At 62.5% G+C, this 27,190-nt stretch overlaps 5 protein-coding genes across 11 annotated transcripts in view; 3 read left to right on the top strand and 2 right to left on the bottom strand.

The window, feature by feature from the left end:
• The first annotated feature begins 9,309 nt into the window (after positions 1 to 9,309).
• LOC116238334 (E3 ubiquitin-protein ligase TRIM62) lies at positions 9,310 to 12,963 on the top strand. Its single transcript, XM_031607926.2, has 6 exons — positions 9,310 to 9,351; positions 10,157 to 10,591; positions 11,253 to 11,348; positions 11,465 to 11,721; positions 11,789 to 11,904; positions 11,987 to 12,963. Exons 2-6 carry the CDS (start codon positions 10,184 to 10,186, stop codon positions 12,535 to 12,537), a joined length of 1,428 nt encoding a protein of 475 aa, XP_031463786.1. The 5' UTR covers positions 9,310 to 9,351; positions 10,157 to 10,183; the 3' UTR covers positions 12,538 to 12,963.
• Positions 12,964 to 13,122: 159 nt separating this feature from the next.
• Positions 13,123 to 13,671, top strand: SVBP (small vasohibin binding protein). Its single transcript, XM_031607928.2, has 2 exons — positions 13,123 to 13,313; positions 13,399 to 13,671. The coding sequence occupies exons 1-2, from the start codon at positions 13,197 to 13,199 to the stop codon at positions 13,483 to 13,485; spliced, it is 204 nt and encodes a 67-aa protein (XP_031463788.1). The 5' UTR covers positions 13,123 to 13,196; the 3' UTR covers positions 13,486 to 13,671.
• Positions 13,672 to 13,971: 300 nt separating this feature from the next.
• TMEM269 (transmembrane protein 269) lies at positions 13,972 to 17,372 on the bottom strand. Of its 3 annotated transcripts, none has more exons than XM_031607929.2 (7): positions 17,201 to 17,372; positions 16,249 to 16,293; positions 15,647 to 15,794; positions 15,482 to 15,579; positions 15,265 to 15,408; positions 14,996 to 15,196; positions 13,972 to 14,871 (listed from the first exon to the last, which is right to left on the bottom strand). In XM_031607929.2, exons 1-7 carry the CDS (start codon positions 17,223 to 17,225, stop codon positions 14,762 to 14,764), a joined length of 771 nt encoding a protein of 256 aa, XP_031463789.1. In that variant the 5' UTR covers positions 17,226 to 17,372; the 3' UTR covers positions 13,972 to 14,761. The 3 variants fall into 3 exon arrangements, with proteins under 3 accessions (XP_031463789.1, XP_089979078.1, XP_089979079.1); XM_090122952.1 differs by lacking the exon at positions 17,201 to 17,372 and adding an exon at positions 16,704 to 17,182; XM_090122953.1 differs by lacking the exon at positions 16,249 to 16,293.
• Positions 17,373 to 18,467: 1,095 nt separating this feature from the next.
• Positions 18,468 to 22,211, bottom strand: CELA3B (chymotrypsin like elastase 3B). Its single transcript, XM_031607927.2, has 8 exons — positions 21,584 to 22,211; positions 21,422 to 21,501; positions 20,873 to 20,970; positions 20,518 to 20,652; positions 20,278 to 20,414; positions 19,364 to 19,509; positions 19,134 to 19,286; positions 18,468 to 18,626 (listed from the first exon to the last, which is right to left on the bottom strand). Exons 1-8 carry the CDS (start codon positions 21,621 to 21,623, stop codon positions 18,606 to 18,608), a joined length of 810 nt encoding a protein of 269 aa, XP_031463787.1. The 5' UTR covers positions 21,624 to 22,211; the 3' UTR covers positions 18,468 to 18,605.
• A 65-nt stretch (positions 22,212 to 22,276) lies between these two features.
• Positions 22,277 to 27,190, top strand: part of HSPG2 (heparan sulfate proteoglycan 2) — a 30,484-nt gene continuing 25,570 nt past the window's right edge. For 4 of the 5 annotated variants that reach the window (XM_031607947.2, XM_031607943.2, XM_031607941.2 and 1 more), the window contains exons 1-10: positions 22,277 to 22,400; positions 24,491 to 24,632; positions 24,708 to 24,791; positions 25,095 to 25,204; positions 25,282 to 25,340; positions 25,892 to 26,052; positions 26,210 to 26,554; positions 26,627 to 26,746; positions 26,812 to 26,943; positions 27,044 to 27,188. In XM_031607947.2, coding sequence (XP_031463807.2) covers positions 22,353 to 22,400; positions 24,491 to 24,632; positions 24,708 to 24,791; positions 25,095 to 25,204; positions 25,282 to 25,340; positions 25,892 to 26,052; positions 26,210 to 26,554; positions 26,627 to 26,746; positions 26,812 to 26,943; positions 27,044 to 27,188 — 1,346 coding nt within the window. In that variant the 5' untranslated portion in view covers positions 22,277 to 22,352. The remainder of the gene's footprint in view (positions 22,401 to 24,490; positions 24,633 to 24,707; positions 24,792 to 25,094; positions 25,205 to 25,281; positions 25,341 to 25,891; positions 26,053 to 26,209; positions 26,555 to 26,626; positions 26,747 to 26,811; positions 26,944 to 27,043; positions 27,189 to 27,190) is intronic. The other variant, XM_031607944.2, reaches the window with a different exon arrangement.

The following is a 27,190-nucleotide window of genomic DNA, read 5'->3' as shown; positions in this document are numbered from 1 at the left end:
GCCGGGCAGCACCGGGCCGCCCTGCCCCGACCGACCGACCGACCGACCGACCGACCGACCGCCCCCTGCACGGCGCGGCGCCACGGCGGGGGGCGGCGAGCGGGACGGCCGCGGGGCTCCGTTCGGTTCCGTTCGGTTCCGTTCGGTTCCCTGAGCTCTCCTCAGCTTCTCGTCCCCATCAGAGTCGCCCAGTTCTCCCCAGTGCCCCCAGTCCTCAGTCTACAGCCTCACAGTTCTCCTCAGCCCCCCTCAGCGCCCCACAGGCCATGTCGGTGCCCCCCAGTCCTCAGCCCCTCACCCCCTCGGTGCCCCCCAGTCACCCCCAGCACACCCCAGATCTCCTCAGCCCCCCTCCATGCCCCCCAGGCTCTCCCTCACCACCCCCGGTTCTCCCCAGCAACCCCCAATTCTCCTCCATCTCCAGCCTCTATCAGTGCCCCCCAGTTCTCCTCATTGTCCCCCAGTTCTGCTCAGCCCCAGGTCCTCCTCAGTGCCCCCCAGATCCCCCAGCAGCCCTAAATTCCTTTCCCCCTCAGTGCCCCTCAGTTTTCCTCATTGCCCCCCGGTTCTCAGCCCCTCACCCCTCTCAGTGCCCCCCAGTTTTCCCCAGTGCCCCCCAGTTTCCCTCAGTGCCCCCCCAAGTTCTCCTCAGTCTCCAGTCTCTCCCAATGTCCCCCAGCTCTCCTCAGCTCCTCGTCCCTCTCAGTGCCCTCCAAGTCCCCCTAACAGCCCCTAATTCCCCTCAGCCCCCCTCAGTGCCCCCAATTCTCTCCACCACCCAACAGTTCCCCCTCAGTGCTCCCAGTTCTCTTCAGTGCCCACCAATCCTCCTCAGTCTCCAGCCTCTTCCAGTGCCCCCCAGTTCTCCTCAGCACCCCCAGTTCCTCTCAGACCCCCTCAGTGCCCCCCAGTTCTCCTCATTGCCCCCCAGTTCTCAGCCCCTCCCCCCTCTTGGTGCTCCACCTCTACTGGTGCTCCAGTTCTCTCCAGCACCCCCCAATCCCCCTCAGTGCCCCCCATTCTCCCCATACATCCCCCCTCAGGGTCCTGCCACCACATTTTCCCCAGGGGCCCCTCATCCCCAGGGGCCCCCAGCCCCTCTCTGGTGCAGTGACTGGGTTGGAAGGGTCCCCCCCAGGGATGGGGCACCCCCAGCTGTCCGGGCAGTGGTCCACCATCTCCTCCTGCTGCAGACCAACGTTGGGGTGCAGCACTGCTAGCCGTGCATCTTGCTTCCTGCGAACTCCACGGGGCAGCCTGGCTTTCCCACAAGTTTCCAGCAACGGTGCCGTTGAAAAACAAAAGCAAAAACCCCAACCCTGAGCTCTGCATGTTTTCCCAGCCCTCCCAAAAGGACCCACGGTGGATGGAGAGGAGCAGGGCACTTCGCTCACCCCCCCGGCGCATTGGAGGGCGGTTGCGATGTCTCCCCTCAGCCTGCTCTTCTCCAGACTAAACAAACCCGGCCTTCCAGCCCTCCTGCATGGCTGCAGTGCTCTCAGCTCCCAGTCTCACTCCTCAGAGTCGTGCATGAGGGGATGGAAGAAAAGTGGGCGATGGGCTCGGAGTGGTGGGGCGGACATCTTTGTGCACATGGGTTGGGTGTTCCTGACCCGATTGTGCACGTCTGGGTGCCCTCCACATGAAGCACGCTGAGCCCTTCTCCTCACTCTAGGGGCGGGAGGAGTTGAATCATAGAATCATAGAATGGTCTGGGTTGAAAAGGACCACAGTGATCATCTGGTTTCAACTCCCCTGCCACAGGCAAGGTTGCCAACCACCAGACCAAGCCGCCCAGATCCACATCCAGCCTGGCCTTGATGAGTTGGCCATGCAGCATCCCCCAGCAGTGGTGGAGGGTTCATTCCCACCTGGGCTGGGAGATGGGCGCATTTAGGACCCTCCCTACCCTCCCTGATTCCACTGGTGTCTCTTTGTCCCCTGCCACCCCCTGGTTCCAAGTTCCCCTCCGTCTGCATGTGAGATACATTTCCACCATTGCTTTCACTTCTGTCTGCACGTCTGGGGGTTTTGGGCTGCACCCCCAGGAAGGCTCCAGGTGGCTGGAGGACACCCCCAGACCTGCAGGCAGGGGATGCAGCCATCAGGGCAGGCTGGCCAGCGGAAGTCTCTTGGTGATGCTGCATTTTGCAGAGGCTGCAGGGGCTCTTCCAGCCCTGTGCTGGGTGGATTCAAGCATCCCCACCTCGCTGGGTGCAGGCAGGGACCCTCATCCTCAGCCTACAGGAGCAGGGGGGGCTCCGGCGTGCCCACCTCCCCATCCCCGAGCTGCAAAATGGCACCGCAGAGAGGAAGCGGAGCTGGCTGCAAAGCTCACATTCAAAAGGAGGTGTTCAAAGGCTCTTCTGCCCCCGGGGCAGATCCAACCGCAATTAAAAGGGAAGGAAGGCTGGGGAGCGCTCAGCGCGGCACGGAGATGCCGCCTTTGACATAAATCACCTCTGCGGGCTCTTGGGCGGGCGGCAGCGCTGCTCCACCTGCTCTCCCCGCGCCCGCAGAGCCGTGCCCGCCGGCAATGGGAACGGCAGCGGCTTTCCTGAGGTGGGAGAGGCGGCAGGGATGCAGCAGCGAGCTGGGCTGAAGGGGCAGGAGATGCTCGAGAGGTGCCACTCGCTGCCCCCAGGGCACGGCCCGTGTGTGCGCAGAGCTGAGCTGCAGCGTTCCTGCAATCCATTGCGTGGAGCTGGGGGTGGGAAGGAGATGCTGGTCAAAAAGTGTGGGATTAGGGGTAGGGTAGGGTTAGGAGTAGGTTAGGGTTAGGTTAGGGTTAGGGTTACGGTAAGGTTAGGGTTAGGGGTAGGGGTTGGGTTAGGGTTAGGGTAGGACTGCTTAGGATTAAGGTTATTCCTAGGGAACAGACTGGAAAGTTGGCTGGGAAAGCTGCATGGCCAGGAAACTGCATGGGAAAACCTGACTGGGAGCTCAGCCCCCAGTACCCGAGCTGTCAGCACACTGTGCTGGGGGCTGCATTGAGACCTTCGGTGCCGGACAGCCCTTCTGATGGGGCTTTTTTGTCCTCGCCTGCAGCAGCAGCAGGCACCAAGCAGGAAATCCTCTGGGAAATGCCTCTCTCCATCCTAACCTCATATTTGTTTCCTTTTCTTTGCAAGAAATCTCTCTCTCTCAATCAAGCGGGGCTGGAGAGTTAGCGCTGGGCCGAGTTCAGCAGCACAGCCATCAACCCATGCAGATGGTTCCTGCCCCATAGAGCATTCCCTGCAACACCCCACAAGTGCTCACACAAGAGGCAGATGATTACAGCAGGCGGTGGTGAGGGCTGGAACAAGTCGGTGCAGAGCTTCCCAAGGTGTTTCCCAGGCAGTGGGACGCACAGCAGCTCACTGGCAATGACTCACAGGCAGCCATGTGAGCACAAGGGTGGGCGCTGCTGGGGGTGGGCGCGTGGAAATGCTCCATCCTGGCTCACTGGGATGCTGCGCCGGGTGAGCAGAGCTGCAGTGTGGGTTCTTCACTCTGGAAATGGGTGAAGCTCTCGGCCCCAGTAGCACTGAGAGCGGTGCGTGCGCAGGGTGCCTGCGGCTGCTGGCTGGGAGCTTGCAGAGATTTAGGGGTGATTGGGTGAAAGAAAGCGGCCATGCATTTGTTACCTTTCTCCCCCTGTAAATGGGAGGGACATTTGGTTATAATTAGGTAATGAGTTAATTAGGATTAATTAGTTAATGTTTGCAAAGCACTTAGGAGATGAAAAGCGGCAGCACAGAGTGGCTTTGTGCATCCTGGAGGGCTGTGGGACCCCGCTCTGTGCAGGGGCACGTTCGTGTTAACCCTGGGTGCAAAATCCCTGAAATCCCAATCCACAAAGAGGAAAAACCTCAACGTTGCACAGCGGGAACGGGGCCGCATCCTGCAACGATGGCAGCAGCACGGCAGCTCTCGGAGCACGGTGGGGAGCATCGTGCTGGGGGAACAAACAGGTCCCCAAACTGGAGGTGTGGGCTCATCCAGCATCCCCTCCCCGGTCCCCTGGGAACATCTTGGCTTTGTAGCTCCACGGGAAGGAGAGTCCCAAAGCCTCACCCACCCTGAGCACGCAGCTCCAGCCCTGTGCGTCTGCTCCGGCGAGGCTGAAACCTGCGGCACTGCAGCGCTGGGATGCAGCTGTGCGTGCTGGGAGCCGGCCTGTCCCAGCCTGTCCTCCCCGCCTGCACCCCCGGCAGCACCCTTTTAACCAATGGGGAAAATTCCAGCGGCTTGGGGGCCTCCCTTCCTGCTGGCACCCTCCGTGCAAGGCGCACGGCACAGAACCGAGCACCGTGCAACACAGCGGTGCTTCCCAGCTCACCCGCACTCTGCTCCCTCCCAGAGGCAACTCGGTCTCTGATGGCCCCTTCCAGCCATAATCCTAACTCTAACCAGTCTAAATCCAAACCCTAACCCCAACCCTAATCCTGATCCTAACCCAAACCCCAATCCCAACCCTAATCATTACACCACCCCATCCAAACCAAACCCCAACTTCAACCCTGACCCCAACCCCTATTTCAACCCCAATCTCCAACTCCAACCTTAGCCCCAACCTCAACCTCAACCCAACTCCAACACCAACCCCACTACAGATCCCTGGTCCCTCCTCTTCCTTTCCCAGCTCCCAGGAGCAGAAGAGCATGACCCAAAGAAGCAGGGGATGCATGCTCCCGACTCGCCAACTGCAGCAAGTGCCTGCCGGGTGCTCATACAAGGGTTAGCAGGAGATAACGAAGCCAATTTAACAATTAACCGGGATTAATTTCCCTGTTTGCCCTAACACACACACCCTGCCGTGTGGTTTCCCTTCATCCACTTGTGCCGCTACAGCCGCTGCTCCTTCCCCAGTCTCACCCACAACAAGGCTCCGGGCAGGGCGTGCTTCCCTTCCTGCAGCGCTAACGAAGGCAGCTAATGAGCAGCAGGGATGTATGCTGGGGAAACCCAGCTCCTGCTGGTGCTTCAATGGATGACCCCACACCCACGGCTCTGTGTCATCCCCTGCTCATCCCATAGTGTTCCATGGGTGAAGTTCCACCTTGCCCAAGTTTCTCAGTTCAGTTCCAATGATCAACTGTAGCCAACTATTAACCTACCCCTAAAAGTATCACCCTAACCATATCACAAACCCTAATCCTGCACCCAGCAACCTCATGACATCCCTCAGCCATCCTGCATCCTCATGGGCTTGTGTCCACATTGCTCAAGTTTCCCTATCTGGACCCTATGAATAACCCTAAACAAAATACTTAACAAACCCCAAACTCAGATCTTAAATTTACCCTAACCCTGAAGCTAACCCTAACCTGAACCCTAACTCTAAGCCTAAGCCTAATACTTGGCCTAACCTTACAGAATCACAGAATCACAGAATTGCCAGGGTTGGAAGGGACCTCAAGGATCATGAATCTCCAACCCCCCTGCCACACGCAGGGCCACCAACCATTCCACCTAATGCTAGACCAGGCTGCCCAGGGCCCCATCCAATCTGGCCTTGAACACCTCCAGGGACGGGGCATCCACAGCCTCTCTGGGCAGCTGTTCCAGCACCTCACCGCTCTCTCTGTAAAGAATTTCCCCCTGATGTCCAACCTAAATCTCCCCTCCCTCAACTTAGAACCATTTCCCCTCATCCTGCTGTTATCTACCCTTTCAAAGAGTTGATTCCCCTCCTGTTTGTAGGCTCCCTTTAGGTACTGAAAGGCTGCAATGAGGTCACCCCGCAGCCTTCTTTTCTCCAGGCTGAACAAGCCCAGCTCTTTCAGCCTGTCCTCATAGGGGAGGTGCTCCAGTCCCCTGATCATCTTCGTGGCCCTCCTCTGGACCCTCTCCAACAGCTCCCTGTCTTTCTTGTACTGGGGGCTCCAGACCTGGACGCAATATTCCAGATGGGGCCTCACAAGAGCAGAGTAGAGGGGAACAATCACCTCCCTGTCCCTGCTGGCCACCCCTCTTCTGATGGAGCCCAGGATCCCATTTGCCTTCCGAGCCACAAGGGCACACTGCTGGCTCATGTTAAGTTTTTTGTCTACCAAGACCCCCAGGTCCTCCACAGGGCTGCTCTCAAGCACTGCTCCTTCCAGTCTGTAGGGATGCTTGGGATTCCTCCGGCCCAAGTGCCAAACTCTGCACTTTGCCGTGTTGAACCTCATCAGGTTCACCCAGCCCACCTTTCCAGCCTCTCGAGGTCCCTCTGAATGGCATCCCGTCCTTCAACCGTGTCAACCACACCACTCAGCTTGGTGTCGTCAGCAAATTGCTGAGGTTGCACTCGATTCCGTCATCGATGTCATTGATAAAGATGTTACAGAGCACCGGTCCCAAGACAGACCCCTGGGGGACGCCGCTCGTTACCAGCCTCCACCTGGACATGGAGCCATTGATGACCACCCTCTGTCTGCGGCCTTTCAACCAGTTTCTTATCAATCAAGTGGTCCACCCATCAAATCCACGTCCCTCCAGTTTGGAGAGAAGGACGTGGTGGGGGACCATGTCAAAGGCCTTGCTCAAGTCCAGGTAAATGACATCGGTCGCCTTTCCCTTGTCCACCGATGCTGTCACTCCATCATAAAAGGCCACCAGTTTGGTCAAGCATGACCTTCCTCTGGTGAAGCCGTGCTGGCTGTCACGGATCACACGCCCTTTCCTCATGTGATCAAGCATGTCATCCAGGATGATCTGTTCCATGATCTTCCCAGGCACAGAGGTGAGACTCACCGGCCTGTAGTTCTCGGGGTCCTCCTTGCTCCCTTTCTTGTAAATGGGAGTGACGTGACCCTTCCTCCAGTCATCTGGGACCACACCTGACAGCCACGACTTTTCAAATATGATGGAGAGCGGCTCGACAACCACCTCAGCCAGCTCCTTCAGAACCCTGGGATGCACGCCATCCGGCCCCATAGACTTGTACACATTCAGTCTCATGAGGCAAACCATAACCCCAACCCCAACCCCAATACTAACTCTAACTCTAACCCAAAACTAAACCATAACCCTAAGCCTAAACCTAATTCAAGTCCAAGCCGTAACCCAAGCCCAAATCAAAACCCCTAAGACTAACACAAATCATAACCCTGACACTAAACCAACCCTAAACCCTAACCCTTAACATAAGCTGAATGCTAACCCTAACCTTGACCAACTCTATCCCTAACCAATCCCAACCCAAACCCTAACACTCAACCTGAGCCTCACATTAACACTGTCACTAACTCCATCTTAACCCTAACTCTAACCATATCACAAATCCTAACCCCACAGCTCTATGGCATCCCATATCCCCGTGGACTCAGGTTCCCCACTGATGCAGTTTCCCAGGCATGTCCCTAAGATGAACCCCATAAACAAACTCCACTCAGCTGAGGACAAAGTGCTGTCTGTTTATTTGGAAGGAACACAGGTGGTGCCCATCAGTGGGGTGTTCCTCCCCTGGGTGCTGAGGGGGGGAAACTGAGTCGTGGGAAGATAGAGGACAGGGGAAGTATGGGACACCCAAATCCAGCCCCAAACCCACAGCGCTGCTGCTGGGTCCAGCCCACACCAGTCAGTGCAGTAGGGGATGAAGTTGGGGATGGGGTTGGGGTTGGGTTTGAGGGTTAGGATTGGATTTGGGGGATAAGGTAAGGGTTTGGATTTGGATTAGGGTTAGGTTTGGGGTTAGGGTAGGGTTAAGGGTTTGCATTTGACTTGGTTTCAGGGTTAGGATTAGGGTTGAGGTTAGGGTTGGGATTGATTTTGGACTGGGGTTGGTGTTAGCATTAGGGTTGAGGATAGTGGTAGGGTTGAAGTTAGGATAAGGATTTGGGTTTGGGTTAGAGTTGGGATTGAGATTTGGGTAACCGTTTGGATTTGGGTTAGAGTTAGGGTTGGGGTTAAGGTTGGGGTCGGGGTTAGGTGCGATGCAGGCACAATGCCAGCCTGGCTGCCCCTTCCCCGCTACACCGGCGCTTTGATGATTTAATTCCAAATCTCTCCTGTCCCAGTGGGTCCTGGCAGGGTGAGCAGTTCTGCATTCCTCCTGCAAAAACACAGGCAGAAATAACAAACCCCTGTGGCTGGGTTTTTTTTTCCCCCCTCCTTTTCCAGCCTTTGGGGCCGTCCTCCCGCCCAGGCAGGAACAAAGCGGGCGGTCATTCCCTGCGTTGGGGGTGTGGGGGCTCAGCACTGCCGTGTTAGCTTTGGCCTGCAGCCAGCTGTGGGGCGGCTGTGAGCTGCCCCCAAATGTCCCCATCCGTCCTTCCTTCCACACCCAGAGCCCCACAGGGTGGGGGGCACAGGAGGGGGAACCCCCTTATTGTGTCCCTGTGGGGGTCTCCATCATTGCTGGGGGACGCTTCAATTTAGGGACGATGCTGAATGTTGGGGGAGATGAAGAATTTGGGGGCAATGATTCGGTTTGGGGACAAGAATCTTGGAACGATGTGGAGTTTGGGAATGTTACAGAATGTGGGAATAACGCTGCATTTCAGGGATGGCGCTGAACCTGGGGGCAATTATTCAGGTTAGGGATGATGCAGAATTTGGGGACAGTAAGGAATTTGGGGACAGAGCTTTGGCTTGGGGACAGTGATGGTGAATTTGGGGATGACTCTGAGTTTGGGGACGATGCTAAACTTGGGGATCATGTTTTGGTTTAAGATCAATGCTGAATTGGAGACAATGGTTTGGTTTGGGGGCAAGGCTGAAATTAGTGACAATGGTTTGCTTGGGGATGATGCCAAACTTGGAGACAATGCTTTGGGGACAATGCTTCAATTTGGGGACAGTGCTGAATTTGGAGACGATGTAGAGTTTGGAAACACTGCTTCGGTTTAGGGACAGCGCTGAACTTGGGGGCAATAATGAATTTGGTGACAATGATGAATTTGAGGACAATGCTGAATTGGGGCTCAACACTGAATTTGGGGTCTGTGCAGAATTAGGGAGTGACACCTGCGCTGTTGGGATGCAGGCGGCCGTTCACGTCCAGCGCTGTGCCTGCGCCCCCCCGTGCCCCCGTCCCTCGTCAGTGATAATAACACGGAGGGAGAAAGGTCGGGACGGGCGGAGAGAAGGATCTGGCGCGGCCCCTTTAAGAGCCCCCCCCGCCGGGCGGTGGTACGCGCCGCAGGGCCGCGCCGCGCGGGGGACAATGGGGCGGGGCGGTACCACTGTGGCTGCGGGGAGGGGGGAGAGGGGAAGGCAGGAAGTGCGGCGCGGCCCCGCCCCCTTCTGCTCGCCCACCCCCCGCCCGGCGCGGCGGGGAGCGGTGTGTGAGGCGGCGGCGGGTCCGCTTACCCGGGTACGGCGGCGGGCGGCGGGCGGCGGACGGCGGCGGACGGCGGCGGCGGCGGCGGCGGCGGCGGGGTGAGGCCTCGAACCCGGGTCCTGAGGGCGGCGGGGCGCGGAGCCGGGCAGGATTCGAACCTGGGTCCTCCGGGTGCGGCCTCAGCGCTGGGTGCCCCCGCTGCAGCCCCGCGGGTAGCAGCAGCCCGGGGCCCCACCGCAGCCCGAGCCCCGGCGTCCACCGTGCCAACCTCCGCCCCCCGTGCCCCCTGCTCCTCACCCACCATTGCAGCTCCGTGCCCACCCATATCCCCCTGATCTCCAACGTCCCCAGTACCAACCTCAGCCCTCCCATATGCCCCTGACGCCCAGCCCACCTATTCCATCCTGACCCCCAGCATTCCTCCTCATCAGCCTCAGCCCCCCTATATCCCTCTGACCCCTGGCATCCCCATTACCATCCTCAATCCCCTCATATCCCCCTGCTCCCCACCCTCACATTCTTCTGTCCCCCAGCATCACCCTCAACAGTTTCAGCCCCCCCATATCACCCTGACCCTCAGCCCCCCTTATCAGCTTGACCCCCAGAATCTCCAATGCCAACCTCAGTCCTCCCCATATTCCTCTGACCCCCAGCATCACCCACGTCTACTTTAGCCCCCCCATCACGCTGACCCCCAGCCCCCATATCCCCTCATCCTCAGTCCCCCTATTACATCCTGACCCTTAGCCCCCTCATATCACCCTGCCCCCCCCCCCCTTACCAATCTGATCCCCCTATTGCAGTCTCACCCCCGGCCCCCCCATTACAGCCCCACTGCAGCCTCCCATTCTCATCCTGCCCCCGTTTGCAGCACTCTCACCCCATCAACCCCCCTTTTTGCAGCCCAACCGTCCCCCTGCAGCCCCGGTCATGGCCTGCAGCCTGAAAGATGAGCTGCTGTGCTCCATCTGCCTCAGCATCTACCAGGACCCAGTGAGCTTCGGCTGTGAGCACTACTTCTGCCGCCGCTGCATCACAGAGCATTGGGTGCGCCAGGAGCCGCAGGGTGCCCGCGACTGCCCCGAGTGCCGCCGCACCTTCACCGAGCCCACGCTGGCCCCCAGCCTGAAGCTGGCCAACATCGTGGAGCGCTACAGCGCCTTCCCCTTGGATGCCATCCTGGGGGCTCAGCGCAGCCCCTTCCCCTGCAAGGACCACGAGAAGGTGAAGCTCTTCTGCCTCACCGACCGCACTGTTGTCTGCTTCTTCTGTGACGAGCCAGCCATGCACGAGCAGCACCAGGTCACCAACGTGGATGATGCCTTCGAGGAGCTGCAGGTGGGCGTCTGTCTGTTTGTCCCTGAACATCCATCCCCCCTCGTGTCTGTGGGATGCTCTGTCTGTCCATCTGTGTGCACTGTGCAGCACAGTGTCCATCCGTCCACGTTCAGGACAGCCAGAGCTCTCTCTGCCTGTTTGCACATGGCTCTGGGGTGCTGCTTCCCATACAATCCCCTTGTCTACCCCAAGTGAAGTGCGATCCTCTGTCCATCTGTCCATCCACACTGTGTGGCCACCCACCCATCCGTCCATCTGTCTGTCCCTCCATGTGGCTCTGCTGGGCTGCTCCCTGGGGATCCCCAAGCAGTCCCAAACCAGACTCCCTCCTGTCCCACACAAGGACCCTGCCTCCCACAGCAGTACCAAGTCCCATCCCCAAACCTGCTGTATTGGGGCAGCTTTGTGCCACGTGCTCTGATCACTGCAATGCCAGCTTAGCCCCATGATGGATATCTATGGGACTGTGGGACTGCCTCACAGCTCTCCCAGCACCTCAGTGTCACACTGCTGGTAGCTGGGAGCACTGCTTGAGCGTGGGGCAGGCACAAAGCTTTGCATTTTCCGCACGCCCCTTGGAACATTGCTGCTGTGGGGTGGGGAAGCAGGCAGTGCGGTGAGGCCAGGGCTGAGCACGGGGTCAGAGCGCTCTGTGTTGCAGCGGGAGCTGAAGGAGCAGCTGCAGGGCCTGCAGGAGAGTGAGCGAGGCCACACCGAGGCCCTGCACCTCCTCAAGAGGCAGCTGGCCGACACCAAGGTAGGAGCGAGGCTGCGGGGACGTGCCCCGAATCCCTTCCCTTGCCCCTTCCCCACGCACTCTGCCGGGATGCTGACGGACCCGCTGCGGCCCGGCCGTGCCCCCCACCTCCTCAGTCATCGGCCAAAAGCCTGCGGGCCACCATCGGGGAGGCCTTTGAGCGGCTGCACCGGCTGCTGCGGGAGCGGCAGAAGGCGATGCTGGAGGAGCTGGAGGCCGACACGGCACGGACGCTGACCGACATCGAGCAGAAGATCCAGCGCTACAGCCAGCAGCTGCGCAAGGTGCAGGAGGGCAGCCAGATCCTGCAGGAGCGCCTGGCCGAGGCTGACAAGCACGCCTTCCTGGCCGGCGTCGCGTCCCTGTCCGAGAGGTGGGTGGGCGCCAGGGGGGCGGGGGGTGCCCGCGGAGCTCCGTGCCCATTGCTGCCCCTCCTGCAGGCTGAAGGGGAAGATCCATGAGACCAACCTGACCTACGAGGACTTCCCCACCTCCAAGTACATGGGGCCGCTGCAGTACACCATCTGGAAGTCGCTCTTCCAGGACATCCACCCGGGTGAGCGTGAGGCCGGCGGAGAGGTGGGAGGGGGTCCCCGTGCCCCCCGTGCCTGGGGGTGCTGACGCCCGCCGTTCCGCAGTGCCCGCGGCGCTGACGCTGGACCCCGGCACGGCCCACCAGCGCCTCATCCTCTCCGACGACTGCACCATCGTGGCCTACGGCAACCTGCACCCGCAGCCGCTGCAGGACTCGCCGCGCCGCTTCGACGTGGAGGTGTCGGTGCTGGGCACGCAGGCGTTCGGCGGCGGCGTGCACTACTGGGAGGTGGTGGTGTCTGAGAAGACGCAGTGGATGATCGGGTTGGCGCACGAGGCTGTCACCCGCAAGGGCAGCATCCAGATCCAGCCCAGCCGTGGCTTCTACTGCATCGTCATGCACGACGGGAACCAGTACAGCGCCTGCACCGAGCCCTGGACACGGCTCAACGTCAAGAGCAAGCTGGAGAAGGTGGGCGTCTTCCTGGACTACGACAAGGGGCTGCTCATCTTCTACAACGCCGACGACATGTCCTGGCTCTACACCTTCCGGGAGAAGTTCCCCGGGAAGCTCTGCTCCTACTTCAGCCCCGGGCAGAGCCACGCCAACGGGAAGAACGTCCAACCGCTGCGCATCAACACCGTCCGCATCTAGCGGGACCCCGCGGGGTGGCGGCGGGACGGGGCCGCGCTGATGCCCGCGGGGCGCGGCCGACTTTGGGTACCGGGCACGGCGCGGCTGGAGTCCCCGTCCTGTGCTTCCACGCGGCCCCGCGGGTCTGGCCCTGCTCCGGCCGCTGCAATAAAAGGTGCATTTGGAGCCGAGGGGCTGTGGTGCAGCCCCTGCGCGGGGTGCGGGACGCCGTGCCGTCCTGTGCCACGTGTTGTGCGGGGGCTGCGGGTGCGGATGGTGCAGGGTGGCTGCAGCGGTGCTGGCAGAAATTGTGCCCCGCAGGGGGTGTGCGGTAGGGCTGTCACATGGGGGCTTGGGGCGCGATGTCTAGCGTGGGGCGTAGGGCTGTGCAATATAAACAGCTGAGAAGGTGCGATGAGCGGGGCGCGGTGATGAGTGGGGCTGCGCGACTCGGAGGGCTGGCACAGCGGGCAGCGCCGCCGGAGGCCGCCCCGCCGGAGGCCGCCCCGCCGCAGGCCGCCCCGCCGCTCTCCTCCCGCTCGCCAGGGGGCGCTGCGGCACCGCGCACGCTCTATCTTCTCGGTCTCGCTGGTCGCGCATGCGCGGTGGCGGAGCCCGGCCGCCATCTTGCAGCGGGCGCCGTCCCGCCGGTAGCGGGGCGCGGCCCGGCCGGCCCGGCCATGGAGCCGAGCGGGGGGCGGAAGGAGCGGCCGAAGGGCCGGGAGCCGGCGGCGCGCCTGGAGAAGGCCAAGCAGAGGTCGGCCCAGCAGGAGCTGAAGCAGCGGCAGCGCGCGGAGGTGAGCCGGGCGGGCCGAGCCGGGGCGGGCCGAGCCGGGGCCTCGAGCGGCGCCTCACCGCGGTGCCTCCCCGCCCCTCCCGCAGATCTACGCGCTGAACCGCGTGATGACGGAACTGGAGCAGCGGCAGTTCGACGCCTTCTGCAAGCAGATGCAGGCCGGCGGGGAGTGAGGGCCGGGCCGGGCCTGGCGCCGTCGCAGGGCAGGCAGCACGGCGGCACGGAGCAGCACGGAGCGGCCCGGCCCAGCCCAGCCCAGCCCTAGCTCGCTATTTACGCCCTGAAAACGCCTCTTTGTTGTTATTTTCTGCTTTTTTTAAATCTTTATTCTAAATAAAAGCAGCGGTGGTTCCTCCTTCCTCCGCCTCCCGCTCGCACGCAGCAGGCCAGCCCGAGCCCCCCGGGATCGCAGGGCCGTGTGCCAGAGCAGCTGCAGCCGATGGCCGCCAGCCGCCCTGCGCAGCCCCTCCGCCCGCTGGCAGCACTGCGGGTCTCCGGGCCGCTCGCCCCACGACGGGGTCGTTCTGTCCGTCTGCAGCTGCTGGAGCTGCAGGATCTCCCTGGAGGTGCGGAGTGACGGAGCCGGTCCAGTTCCTGTGCTGCTCGGCGAGGTCTGACCTTCCTTCCCCCACCCCACACTCCCAGAGCAGGCGGCGCAGTTGTTCTCCAGCTTTTTTATTTCCAGAGAGTTCAGCCCCAGGGTTTCAGGTTCCATTTTTCCCTTCCACATTCCTTCCTCCCTCTCACACCTCATTGACCGGGCGCAGAAAGGAAAAAAAGAACACGCTTCAGATATTATTTCCCTATGGTGACACGTCAGAAATAAATACCGGAGTGCTCTCCGTGCCTCAGGGCTGGGCTTTGCAAGGAAATGGGGCACCCTCAGGTGTGGTGGGTGGCCATCTCCCATCCCACCACAGACTGCCTGCTGTGGGGGCCGCTTCCTCCTCATGGTGAGGATTTGGGGGACGTAAGGCCACTGCAACTGTGCCCTCGCAATAAATTACTATGTACAGTGGTAATGCATTGGTCACACCTCCATCTATGTCCCAGCTGGTGGGACTGGCAGGAGGCACCTGGGGGTGGTTCCCCGGGAAGGGGGGCGAGCCCTGGTGCAGGGCTGTTGTTCTTCTGGCTGGGGGTATGGGTGCGCAGGACAGGTTGGAGCCCGGTCTGAGCTCTGCTGGCGCCGAGAGTTCCCTTCTGCGGGAGCTCAGCTGTTTTCTAGGCAGGCTCTGCCATGGTGGGAAGCCCTGTGGGGCCATGGCGTTGCGCCTGCTGGGTTTGGAGTCCGCTGTCATGGCTCTCCTCCCTGGGAAGAGCTAATGAAGGTGGGGGGTGAGACAGCCTGGCGCTGGCACCCGAGAGTGAGGCAGAGGAGAGCTTTACTACGCGTGCGGTGGAGGTTAAGGCAGAGTGGTCCTCGCCGGGGCTGCTGCTGCTTGGCTATTAGGCTTTGCAGCTCCAGATGGCGAAGGGGAGTAAGATGTATGACGCCGACCAGGTGAGGTAGTAGATGGGAGCGACTGTTGTGGGCGAGAACAGGACGGCCACAATGCCTGCAGGGGGGAACCGTCAGCATCGAGGGCACAGCGGTGCGCCCATGCCTCCCTGGGTCGCTGCTCCATGGGATGGCTGAGCACCCTCTGTGAAAGCGGGATGTGTTTTACCTCCGCTCCTTACCTCCGGCATAGATCACTTTCTTCCAGCACTGCGATTCCAGCACCTTGTCATGGGGGTAGAAGCCGCGGTCAACCATGAAGAGGACCATGGCGATGGCGGTGACACGCAGCAGCATGACGTGGCCGCCCGTCAGCAGGAAGGTGCTGGCCAGCAGCGAGGAAGCGTAGGGGCACGGCAAGCCCCGGTAGGTGAAGGGGATCCCTGCGGGGTGCCATGTGCTCAGCCGGGAGCCCGGCGGGGTGCCCAACCCTGTGAGCCCCGAACCTTACCGCTGGAGAAGAAGCAGAGGCGGGCAAAGACAGCCAGCACATAGGCGATGGCCAGCAGCCCGTCCAGCACCCCGCGTGGCTGCAGTAGCAGTGCCGTGGCCAGCCCGAAGGACGTGAAGTCAGCGAAGTCATCCAGCTTGGCTCCTGCAGGGGGTGAGTGGGTGAGGGGGCGGCTGGCAGTCAGCACCCCCGATACATCCCCAGCCCTGGGGCTCACCCAGCGCTGAGCAGGCGTTGAGCTGCCGGGCGACAGCTCCGTCGGCCAAATCAAGCAGGAAGCCCACCAGGAGCAGCCAGCAGGAGCAGTGGTACTGCCTGTAGGGGGAGAGGCGTCAGCCCCGCACTGCTTTCCCCACCTGCCCCCTTGGTCTGTGTTTCCCACCTGTTGAGGCTGCAGAGGATGGAGGAGAGCCCCACGATCAGGTTAGCCATGGAGAGCGCGTTGGCCGCATTTTTCCGGACGAACTCCAGTGCCTGTGCCCGTCCCACTGGCCTGCTCAGGAACAGCTTCTTGGTGTACTGGAAGATACCTGCAAGTCATTGAGACGCCGTCAAGGGCACAGATTCCGGGCTGGGAGTTATTTAAGCGCCCGAGGTAGCAGGTCGGTGCTCTGCCCCCCTCCGATGATGGGAAGGGGACGGCGGAGGGTTGTGGGCAGGAGCCTTCGCGCAGCGCTTTCCCCCTCCTCCTCCTCCTCATGCTCCTGCACCTCTCCCCAAACCATTCAGGCTCTGCAAGCCCCTGCCTCTGTCTGCCCGCGGGAGGCGAAGGAGAAAGTAAAACGCTACCAAAATAACAAAAGAACAAAAAACAAAAAACAAACAAAAAAAAACCAACCAACCAAACAGACAAAAAAAGCCAAACCCAAGCTCAGAATAAAAGCCAACCCCAGTGTTAAGCTCTATTGATCTTATATACCTATAGGGCTACGCTTTAGAGAAAGTGTTAAGGGTCATGTCCTACTAGTGTGTTTTGCACCCTGCCTTTGCCGTGGTCCCAAAGCCAGGCAAGCTGGTGAGATCCTTCATCTGAAAGAAAACAGCACGTCAGAGCACAACAAGAGCCACAACCGCTCCCCCCCGCCGCCCCGGCACGGCCGGGTCCCCGCGCTCCCTCCTGCAGGAAGGAAATATTCCAAATATTCCTCTTTTCTGAGCGGGGTGGGGGTGCTGCTGCCACTGACCTTTGGCCACCCCACCCCAGGCCACGCCGCTGCGGTTTGGGGCCGGGCAGGTGTGCATGGAAAAACACCCTGAGGAGGTAGGCATGGGGAGGTTTTCACCTCCAGCCCCGTTTTTCTGCAAGAAACGGCGTTTTTGGGGCACTCTGCCCACGTGTCACACCGTGCCCCCCTCAAGGCCGAGCGCTCTTTGTGTCTGGGCTCTCCCCGTGCTGGGGAGGGGAAAAATGGGCAAAAGGCAGCACTTTGGGGTCTGACCGAAGTGGCTGTAGGTCCGAAGCGAAGCAGTGCCCAGTCTGGGTTCTGCAGCATCACAATGCCATGCAGCGCCGTGCCCAGTCCTGGCATTCCCAGTCCCAAAGGCACAGAGATACGGGGAGAAAGAATGAGGTTCAGCTCCACTGCTGGCAGTGCTTTTTATTACTGTTTCTGGGGGAAAAATACATGGATTTGGCTCTTTCCACATTGACCCCATGTGCGTTAGGGGCACCTGCTCAGAACAGGGAGTTCCGGGGCAGGTTCGCACAAAGGTGGAGCAGGCTCAGGTCTCACTTCTCTCCATCCCTGGTTCACAGCGCCGCGGTGCACCCAGCCACACAGAGCCGCTCTGCGCCGTCACCCTGAACCACCCCACGTCTGCAAACCTCACCCAGCCAACATCCACCAGGAAACCCCAAAACACCCAAACAGGCTGTTTTCTGACAGGAAGCCTTGCGCTGGGCTGGGGGACGTTGGGGCGTCAAAGCGGGACTTACCGACCGGCGGTGACACCATCCACATGGCTGCGGCACGGGGAAACTGAGGCAGCGGCCAGGCGGGCGCTGTGTGTGCGACGGTGACACCGTGTTATATAGGGATGGGCTTTGCTGGGAACGGGCTGAGTCACCCGTGGGGGTGGGTCCGGCCAGAGGACACACGGGGGTTTTGGAGGCGGCTGGCACCACGGCGAGGGAGGAGCTGCCCGGGGCTGCATGGCCACGTGCCCGTGCCAGGCTCACGGTGTCCATGCCAGCCTTGCAGGAGCCGTGCCAGCCCCTGCAGCGCCTGTGCCAGGATCAAAGTTCCCAAGCCAGGCTTGTGGTGCGTGTGCCAGCCCCACACTGCCCTTGCCAGGCTCTCAGCACCCATGCCAAGGTTGCACCACCCATGCCAGGCTCAGAGCACCCATACAGCCTTGTAGAATCTCGCACCACCCGTAGCAGCCTTGCAGCACCCGTATCACTCTTGCAGCACTCACGTCAGTCGTGCAGCACCCATGCCAGGCTCATAGCACCCATGCCAGCTGCATATTGCCCGGCCCACCCACCTGTCCCAGCCTCATGCAGGCGGCACCGCTTGCACAAGGGTGTCACGAGCTGAGCTGGCCTCAACAGCCAGAGCAAAGGGCCCCCCCGGGGAGCAAAGGTCCCCCTCACGGTCACAGAGGCCCATAAAACCCTGCAGCCCTGCGCCTGCAGTGGGACGTGATGGGGATTTTCCATCCGGCTCAGGGTGGCCCCGTCCCTGCAGGGATGTGGGGCTCCCAAAGGGATGGGATGGGACGGGGGGAGCGGGGGCCCCATGCGTGCCGGGCGCCATCAAAAGGCCCTTTGTTCCCGGTCACGCGCTGCGGACGGTGGTTGCGAGGAGACGGCCGGGCCGGGAGGGCAGGAGGCGGCAGGCGAGAGCTGGGCACGGAGCTGCTGCCATGCCGTGTGACCAGAACAGGGCACTCAGAGGTGTCCCCTCCCCGCAGCATCAGGGCACCTCGGGGCGCTTCTTCCATAGGGCCCAGGTGTCGGGTGCCCGTCCCCGTGGCACCTTTTGGGAGAAACACCCCCATGGCCTCAGGTGCCGTTGGGTGAAGGTTGGAGCCCATCCCTGTGACATCAGAGCACCTCGTGTCCATCCCTCTGATATCTGGATGTCTCCAGGTGCCCATTCCTACAGCACCTCACGGCACCGTGAGGAGATCCTTCCCGTAGTGCAAGGCATCTCTGTGTGCCCATCCCTACGGTGCTGCCGTGCTGCCTGTGCCCGCTCTGCCAGTGCCATCTGCTGGCAATGCAGCCACTCTCACCAGGTGCATGCACCCCCCTTCCCCCAGCACACGGGACACACGGGGTCAGCTCTGTGGGTTTATTTGCATGCTGTGAAGCACGGGGGTCGCTGCTGCCCTGCTCAGCTGTTGTTCGCTATGGTCTGGGAAAGAGAAGTGGTTCAGGGGGAGCTCGGCACCCCGGCATCCCTGAGCCTGATAGTGGGGCACTCTGACACCCCAGTGTCCCAGCACACTGGAACCCCAACACCCTGACAGCTTGACACTCTGCTACTCTGACATACCAGTGTCCCAGCAACCCAGCATTTCAACATCTCAGCACCCCAACAACCAGCACCACAATATCCTAACACTACAATATCCCAACATCCCAATACCCCAGCATCCCAACATCCCAGTGTCCCAACACCCCAGCATCCCAACATCCCAGTGTCCCAGCACCCCAATACTCCAGTTTCCCAACACCCCACTTCCCAGCTTCCTAATTCTCCAGCACACCAACACCCCAACACTCCAGCATTCCAACATCCCAACACCCCAGCACTGCAACACCCCAGTGTCCCAGCCCCTGGCACCCCGGTACACCACACCCTGAGCATTCTGCCATCCCCACAGTCTGGCACCCCACCACCCCAGCACCCAGTGCCCACCTCAGCAATCCAGTCCTCAAAGGCAGAGACACGGGTGAAGACAGTGGGCTTCTTCGGAGTGTCGCAGCCCAGTGCAGACACAAAGCTGGCGATGCCGTGCACCTCCCAGTGCCCATCCTCAGCCTGGCAGTTCAGGGGGCCGCCCGAGTCGCCCTGGGGACAAGATGGGGGTCAGGATGGTTTCAGATGCTCCAATCCCTCATCGTGGCACAGTGCAGCACAGCACTCACGTTGCAGCCGGCCTGCTCAGCGCCGCCGGCACAGATCATCGTGGTGCGGATGGCAAGGCTGCCCCACCAGTCGGGCTGTGTGCACTGCTCGTGGTCCACCACAGGCATCAGAGCGTCCTGGAGTTTGTCTGGCAATGGTCCCCCCGCTGGCAATAGGGGTGATGTCAGGGACCCAGGTGGACAACTCGCCAGCCTCAGCCATCCCACAGCCATCCACATGTATTCCACGTCCATTCCATGCCATCTACCCATCCATCCATCCATCCCACAACCATCCCATGTCCATTACTCCATCCCACAGAGTCACAGAATCACAGGGGTTGGAAGGCACCTCAAGCGATCATCAAGTCCAACCTTCCTGCTAAAGCAGGTTCTGTACAATAGGTCACGCAGGTTGGCATGCAGACAGATCTTGAATATCTCCATAGGAGACTCCACAACCTCTCTGGACAATCTGTTTCTGTTGTTCATCGCCCTTACCATAAAGGTACCATCTACCTATGCATCCATCATCCACCCACCCATCCATCCCTATAACCCTCATTCATCCATAAACCAACCATCCATCTGTTCATCCCATCCAACAACCATTTTTCCAACCATCCTACCTCCATCCTACAACCATCCATTCATTCATCCATCCATAACCCATCCATCTATCCTACAGCCGGCTATCTCTCCATCCCACATCCACCCCACAACCATCCCACATCCACCCATCTACCATCCATCCATCCATCCATCCGTCCGTCCGTCCATCCATCCATCCATCCATTCCCGCATCCATTCCTGCATCCCACATCCATCCACCACCCTCCCAAACAGCCTCCTACCCTTCCCTCCACCCCTCATCCTTCCCTCCATGCCCCATACCCTCCCTTCACCCCTGCCCCTCCCTCTGTCCTTGCACTCACTGCTCAGCCTCCCCCAGCCGCTCAGGTAGCAGGGGTAGCCATTGGGCAGCACGGTGCCTGCGGGCGGCAGCTGCCCCGTCTGCACGTAGTCGTTGAGCACAGCATTGCGCCGCAGCTTCAGCAGGGCGATGTCATTGCTGCACATGGGGACAGCGGGGTGAGGTATCAGCGGGGACACGTGTCACTGGGGTGAGGTCCCCAAGTGGGGTCAGCATCCCCGCACCGCCGCGCCCTGCTCACCCGCAGGCCACGCAGAAGCTGCTCCACTTGGGGTGCACAAAGATGTCGTCGGCTGCCACGGGGATGCGCTGCTCGGGGCCTTCGGCGGAGCTCATGTCGTACTCACCCAGGACCACCTCATAGGTGAGCGTGGAGCTGCCCAGGGACACCGTGCCACTGACCCCAGGGGATGGGGCTGCCCATCCTGCACCCCGAAAAACCTCTGCACATCCCTCCCACCCCCATCCTTGCCCCTGCTGCACTCTCACCACCTCAATGCTGCACCGCGCATCCCTCCAAGCAACACCGCATCACCCCATCCCCGCACCTCATCCCTGTGCCCACCCTGCCCCCACCCCACAGGTGCCTGGCTCACGAGATGCAGTGTGCGGCCGTCATCACCCAGTCGGGCGCGATGAGGGTTCCCCCACAGGTGTGCCGGAAGGTGCCATCGCGCTCGTACTGCAGTGAGATCTGCGGGGCCACAGGGTCGGTGCGGTGTCACCCACCGCAGTGTCCCCATCCCTGTCCCCTGAACAACTCTAACCCCAACAATAGCCCTAACCCTAAGCATAAATATAAACATAATGATAACCTCAACCATAGCCGTAAGCCTAATTCTAACCCCGGACCTCATCATAACTGCAACTCCAACCCTAGTTTCATCATAACCCCAACTTCAACTCTAACCTCAATCCTAATGCTCACCTCAACCCCAACCTCAACCTCAACTTCAACCCTAACTCTAACTACAATTATAATTCCAACCCTAACCCTAATCCCAACCCTAACCTTAACCATAACCCCCGGTCCTAAACTTAACCCCAACCCCAACCTCAACCCTAACCCCAATCTTAACCCTAACCCAACTCCAAACCTAACCCCAAAACCTCAACCCCAACCCAAACCAACCCATGTTGCTCACCTGCCATGGCCAGCTGTACGGCACCGCATCCTGCCCATTCACAACCCGTGACCCACCGGGCAGCACAGCAGCGTGGCAGCCTGCACAATGGGGTGACCGTCACCCAGGGGGTCACCCGGACCCCCCAAAGTGGGGACAACAGCGGGTTTGGGGACAGCTTACCGCCAGCCAGCAGCAGCAGGGGGACGAGGAGCGCCAGCATTGTGCTCAGGGCTCAGCCAGGTGGCACGGGGCACCCGCCAGCCTTAAATCCCCCCCTTATCAGAGCCCCTCCCCGGCCCAAGGCCAACCCTGGGAGCGGGCAGCCGGTGCCCAGCTGGGCTCTGCACGGCCCGGGGCGGCCCTGTGCAGTCGGGGCCGCGAGCCCCCCCTACGTGCACAGCGCTGGGGGATGGGGCGGCGACCCAGCGCCCCGCAGAGGGCACAGCGGGGTGCTGCCCCATGGGAGCCGTGCAGGTGTGGGGCCGGGGTTAACCATTAACACCCAGCCTTGGGGGGGGGCACGCGGCCTGCGGTGCCCTGCCGGGCGGGTGCGGGTGCCGCCACAGCCCCGCGCAGCCCCGCGCTGCACCCCGCAGCCCCATCTCCCCAACGTGCCCCCCTGCAGCCCCCCGTGTCCCCCGCACGATCCCACAGCCCCTACGCTCCCCGCACCCCCACAGCTCCCGCTCCGCCCGGTACCCCCACAGCCCCAGCACCCCACACCGCGCTCCCAATGCCCCCGAGTGCCCCCGCGCAGCCCCGCGTCCCCGCGCAGCCCCGTGTCGGTACGGCCGGGTGTCCCCACGCGGCCCCGGCTCTCTGACCCCACGCCCCCATCCCGCTCCCCGTTCCCCCGTGGGCGCGTTTCCCGGCGGCTCCGCCCAGAGGCACAGCGCGGCGGGGCGGAGCGGGGCCGGGGCGCGGAGCGGGGCCGGAGCGGAGCGGGACGATGGGGCGGCCGGTGCCCGCGGCGCTGCTGCTGCTCGCGGCGCTCGGAGTGAGTCTGGGGGCGGCACCGGGAGGGGGGGGCACCGAGCCGCGTCCCGTCCAGCGGTTGGAGTCCGGGATGAGGTGTGGGGGGGGATGGAGTCCCGCGTGGGCCGGGAGCGGCGCGGACCCGAGGAGGAGGTGGGGTCCCCGCGGGGTCCCGTCCCGTTTAGGAATGGGGGTCTCGCGTCGTCCCCACGTGACCCCGCGGTGGGGGGGGGGGTCTCGCTGCTTTTGGGGCGCTGCCCCCTCTCTTAAGTCGCACCCGCTCTATATTTACCGGGTGACGGAGGAATGCAAAAATAGCGCTCCCGAAATACGCCCTGGGGGCGCTGTGGGGGGGTCCCGTCGGGTGGGGGGAGCGTTAAGGCGCTGTGGTCCTCCCCCCCCGTGTCTGTGTGTGTTGGGGGGGAGCTGTGGGGCTGGGACTGTGCCCGGGGCGGAGAACAGAGATCCTTTCTGCTCGGGGCCATGCTGGCACGGCCCCCCCCCGTGGGGATGGGGGGGGCACACGGGGGGGTCCGTTCATATGGCCAAAGAAGGCCCGGACGGGCCGCGCGGGGCGGGGGGGCCCGAATCGGGATAAATTAGGCAATGCCGAGCGGGGAGGAATGTGCCCCCCCTTGTCGTCCCCCCCCCCCACTCCGTTACCCCCCCGTGTCCCCGGCCGAACGCTCCCACCCGCAGCTGTTTCGCCCCCATATCGCAGGGGGGAGCAGGGGGGGTCACGCAGCTGTTGGCCCCCCAGGGGGGTCCCGTCCAGCTGTGCCCCCCCCCCTCCCTCGGTCCTCGGGAGGAAGCGGGACGGGGGGGCGGGGGGGAACACCACCTCTTGGCCTTGGGGAAACAATGGGGCGGGGGGGGGGGCGGCTATTAATAACCCCCCCCCCCCCCCCCGGTTATTATTCCCGGCCCCTCCGGGCCCGGCCTTCCTGTGCTGCGTCACCCCCCGCTTCCTCCTCTTCCTCGCCGGGCGTGGAGAGCCCGGCTGGGGGGTGGGGGTGGGGGTGGGGGGGCCCTCCCCGCTTCGGGGCGTCGAGCGGAGCCGCACGTGGCGCCGGCGGACGTGACAGCGGGGTGGTGCTTCCTCCTCCTCCTCTTCCTCCTCTCCTGCTCCCCCAGGCCCGGCCGCGGCTCCGGGCAGGATTGTGGGACGGCAGATGGAAAATGTGAGCGGCGGTGTCCGGCCGGGCGTGAGCCCGACCCGCTTCCGGAAACCCGAGAGGGGACACGGCCCCCCCCCAGCCCCCCCTCCGCGCCCTGCTGGCGTCTGGACCCGCCGCCGGACAGCTGGGGTGGGGCGGGGGTGCGGGGTGGGGGGAGAGCGGCTCCCACTCGTGGGGGAAGAGTGGCCACAGTTCTGTGCGCACCAATGCAGCAGAGCCCCAAATCGGTGCGTGCATGGGGAGCGGCTGCAGAGCACCCACAGCTCAGTGCATGCATGGCAAGGCAGCACCCCAACTAGGTGCGGGCACGGGGAGCAGCAGCAGAGCACCCACAGCTCAGCGCAGCCTCATGCCTCAGTTTCCCCGGCTGCAGCCCTCCCCACCCAGCAGCATTCCCCCCCCCACTGCCGGGTTATTTTGGGGTGCCACCGTCTGTGCCATGCAGAGGAGTAGGGGGGCCATTCACACCCATTGTAAGGGTAAATCTCCCCCCCCCCCCCCCGGGCCCCGTGCAAAGTGCCCGCTTAATCCACCCGCTCTTGTTTGCACAGCAAAGTGCTGCCCCAACGGATTCCTCCCGGCCAGCCTGCGGGGGGGTCTGGCCCTCGCTGCCCCCCGGCGCCATGCTGGGTGCCGCTGCCCGTGCAACGTGATGGCACGCTGCAGTGCACACACACACACACACACACACACACACACACGATGTGCTGTGTGCAGCCCCGCGTGGCGGTGCCGGGTGCAGGAATGCGGTGGTGGGCGGCGAGCGGAGCCGGGGGGGCGATGAGCTCATCCCCCCACCCTGCACACACACACACACACACACACAGCCCCCCTCCATCACCCGCCGTGACTGCAGCACACAGCTATGTGGCCCAGCCGGCAGCGGGGGGAGCCCAGTGACGTGGCCCTGCGGTGATGGCTGTGACCCCCACAGGTGTGCCAAGCCGCCGGGGTCCGGGCCGAGAGCTCCTTCCCCGAGGACACGGTGGCCGACCATGTGGGCAGCACGTGGCGCCGGCGCTACTACGCACAGCTCTCCGATGATGAGGACCTGCTGGCGGATGAAGCGTCTGCAGGTAATGTGGCACCAGGTGGCACCTGAGGGGGGGGGATATATGTCCTCCAACTGCTCACCGTGTCCCTTTTTGCAGATGGCAGCGGGGAGCTCAGCAGCGGCGATGTGGCGCTGGTGGCCGGGGGGCCCCCGGTGCCTAGCGTGGCGTTGGCACCCACCGGTAAGGAGACGCCGCCAGGTGACACCATTGGGTGACACCGCCACACTGCTCTGCGCTCACGCTCTGTCTGTTCTCCATCCTGTCCGCTTTCCTTCCTCCTCTCCTCCTCCCCTCGGCGGCAGCGGCCGTGCCCCCCCCGGCGGGCATGGTGGTGGCCGAGCCCGAGGATGACCCCCCAATCAGTAAGTGGCACTCTGAGGACTCTCACTCTTTCCTATGGGGGCGGGGAGGCTGGTGCTGGGGTTGCCAAGAGATGGTGTTTTTGGGGTGCCGACCCCCCCCCTTTCTGCACTCCTCCCGCAGTTTATTTCCGGGCACTGGTGAACTTCACCCACAGCATCGACTTCAGCCCCCACCTGGAGGACCCCAACTCGGAGGAGTTCCGTGAGGTGTCCCAGGCTGTGGTGGACACGGTGAGGGACTGGGGGCCTGTGGGGTTGGGGGGGATCCAGGTGGGCATGCCGTGACTCCTTATCTCTTCCCAAATCAGCTGGAGTCAGAGTATTACAAGATCCCTGGGGAGCAGATGGTTAGCGTGGTGTTCATCAAGTGAGTGGGTCATAGGGGGAGCCTGGGGGAGGGGAAAGTTTGGGGGATATTTCGGTTGCAGGGGAGCTTTGCGGGTACAGGGCGGTCTGGGGAGTGGGATGCTTGGGAGGTGCAGGGGATGTTTGGGGATGAATGGGGAGGTTTGGGGTGCTGGAGGAGTGGAGGAGGGATGGAGATGTTGGGGGTGCAGAGAAGGATGGGGTGATGGGGTGTCTGGGTGCAGGGATATTTTGGGGGATGGGAAAATTGGGGATGGCGGGGGGGTTTTGGGTGCAGGGGTGGTTGGGGGAAGGATGGGGAGCTTTGGGATGCAGGGGAGTTTTGTTGGTATGCTGTGGTTGGGGGTTTGAGGTGTTTTGGGGGACAGGGAGGTATGGGGGGATGGGGTGGTTTGGGGGAACAGGGTGGTTTGGGAAGGATGCAAAGTTTCAGGGTGCAGGGGAGGTTTGGGGGCTGTGGGATGTTGGGGGATATGGGGATAGAGGGGACATGGGGCACTTTGTTGGGGGGTGTGCAGGGGCCGTGGGGCGGTGCTGACCCTGTGCCCGCAGGGAGCTGGAGGGCAGCGTGTTTGTGGAGTTGGATGTGGGCTCTGAGGGCAATGGGGACGAGGCGCAGATCGGCGCCGTGCTGCGCAGCGTTGTGACCGCCGGCTCCATCGCCTCCTACGTCACCTCACCCGTCGGCTTCCAGTTCCGGCGCCTGGGGGCTGGTGAGTGGGGGGGTGGGCAGGGGACCCCCATAACCCCACCACACGGCACGGCGTGCCAGCGTGCCTTGAGCCCCTCTTTGTCACCGATGCCCTACGGTGGCCGCGCATCACCCGACTTTGGGGACCCCCTGTCCTGACTGCTGTTCTCCCCCCGCAGTGACCCCCCACCTGCGCCCCTGCACCCCCCTGGAGTTCTCCTGCGGCAGCGGTGAATGCATCGCCCGCGAGTACCGCTGCGACCGCCGGCCCGACTGCCTCGATGCATCGGACGAGCAGGGCTGTGCCGAGCCCTCCCCCAGCACCGTGTTTACCAGCACAGCGCGCCCCCCCGTCACCACCCGCCCGGCGCTCACCACCTCCCCTGGCACCCGCCGTCCCCCACTGCCGCCCCACGGCTGCCGCCCCGCTGAGACCCCCTGTGCCGACGGGCGCTGCGTGCCCCGCGATTACCTGTGCGACGGAGAGCGCGACTGCGCCGATGGCAGCGATGAGGAGGGCTGCGGTGAGTGGCCGGGGAGCGGGGATGGTGGCGGTGGCCCTGCAAGCGCTGAAGCCCCCTTCCCTCCACACCCAGGCACCCCGTCGCCCTGTGAGCCCAACGAGTTCAAGTGCCGCAATGGGCACTGCGCCCTGAAGCTGTGGCGCTGCGATGGGGACAATGACTGCGGGGATGGCTCAGATGAGACTGGCTGCCGTGAGTGTGGCACGGGGTGTGGGGACGCGCGGCACAGCACTGCCTGACGGCTGATGTTCCCACAGCCACCAAGATGCCCGGCATGCCCTGCCGCCCCGACCAGTTCAGCTGCGTGGTCAGCGGTGCCTGCATCCCCGCCAGCTACCATTGTGACGAGGAACCCGACTGCCCTGACCGCTCCGATGAGGTCGGCTGCAGTAAGTGGCACCTGGGGACATGGGGCACTGCGGCGTGGCACGGTGCTGGGTGGGGCTTACACAGATCCCCCTGCTGGGGCTGACTCACGTCCCCCTGCAGTGCCGCCACAGGTGGTGACGCCGCCGCAGGAGTCGGTGCGTGTGGTGCCGGGGCAGACAGTGAGCTTCACCTGCGTGGCCACCGGTGTGCCCACCCCCATCATCACCTGGCGCCTCAACTGGGGCAGCATCCCTGCCAGCCGCAGGT

This window comes from Phasianus colchicus, chromosome 22 (genome assembly GCF_987193195.1).
Source record: "Phasianus colchicus chromosome 22, bPhaCol1.hap1.1, whole genome shotgun sequence".
NCBI lineage: Eukaryota > Metazoa > Chordata > Aves > Galliformes > Phasianidae > Phasianus > Phasianus colchicus.
Note: the sequence above shows the minus strand (reverse complement) of the source record. Positions and strands in the feature narration are given on the sequence as shown.

Excerpts from the sequence above, each read along its gene's own strand:
- LOC116238334 (XM_031607926.2), top strand. The coding sequence starts at position 10,184 with ATGGCCTGCAGCCTGAAAGATGAGCTGCTGTGCTCCATCTGCCTCAGC. Across the intron at positions 11,349-11,464 it reads GGCAGCTGGCCGACACCAAG|TCATCGGCCAAAAGCCTGCG; the intron begins GTAGGAGCGAGG and ends CCACCTCCTCAG. Across the intron at positions 11,905-11,986 it reads CTTCCAGGACATCCACCCGG|TGCCCGCGGCGCTGACGCTG; the intron begins GTGAGCGTGAGG and ends GCCGTTCCGCAG.
- SVBP (XM_031607928.2), top strand. The coding sequence starts at position 13,197 with ATGGAGCCGAGCGGGGGGCGGAAGGAGCGGCCGAAGGGCCGGGAGCCG. Across the intron at positions 13,314-13,398 it reads AGCAGCGGCAGCGCGCGGAG|ATCTACGCGCTGAACCGCGT; the intron begins GTGAGCCGGGCG and ends CCCCTCCCGCAG.
- CELA3B (XM_031607927.2), bottom strand. The coding sequence starts at position 21,623 with ATGCTGGCGCTCCTCGTCCCCCTGCTGCTGCTGGCTGGCG. Across the intron at positions 21,502-21,583 it reads CCTGCTGCTGCTGGCTGGCG|GCTGCCACGCTGCTGTGCTG; the intron begins GTAAGCTGTCCC and ends CCCATTGTGCAG. Across the intron at positions 20,971-21,421 it reads CGTACAGCTGGCCATGGCAG|ATCTCACTGCAGTACGAGCG; the intron begins GTGAGCAACATG and ends GTGGCCCCGCAG.
- TMEM269 (XM_090122952.1), bottom strand. The coding sequence starts at position 16,920 with ATGGGGTCAATGTGGAAAGAGCCAAATCCATGTATTTTTCCCCCAGAA. Across the intron at positions 15,580-15,646 it reads ATCCTCTGCAGCCTCAACAG|GCAGTACCACTGCTCCTGCT; the intron begins GTGGGAAACACA and ends CTCCCCCTACAG. Across the intron at positions 14,872-14,995 it reads GAAAGTGATCTATGCCGGAG|GCATTGTGGCCGTCCTGTTC; the intron begins GTAAGGAGCGGA and ends TCCCCCCTGCAG.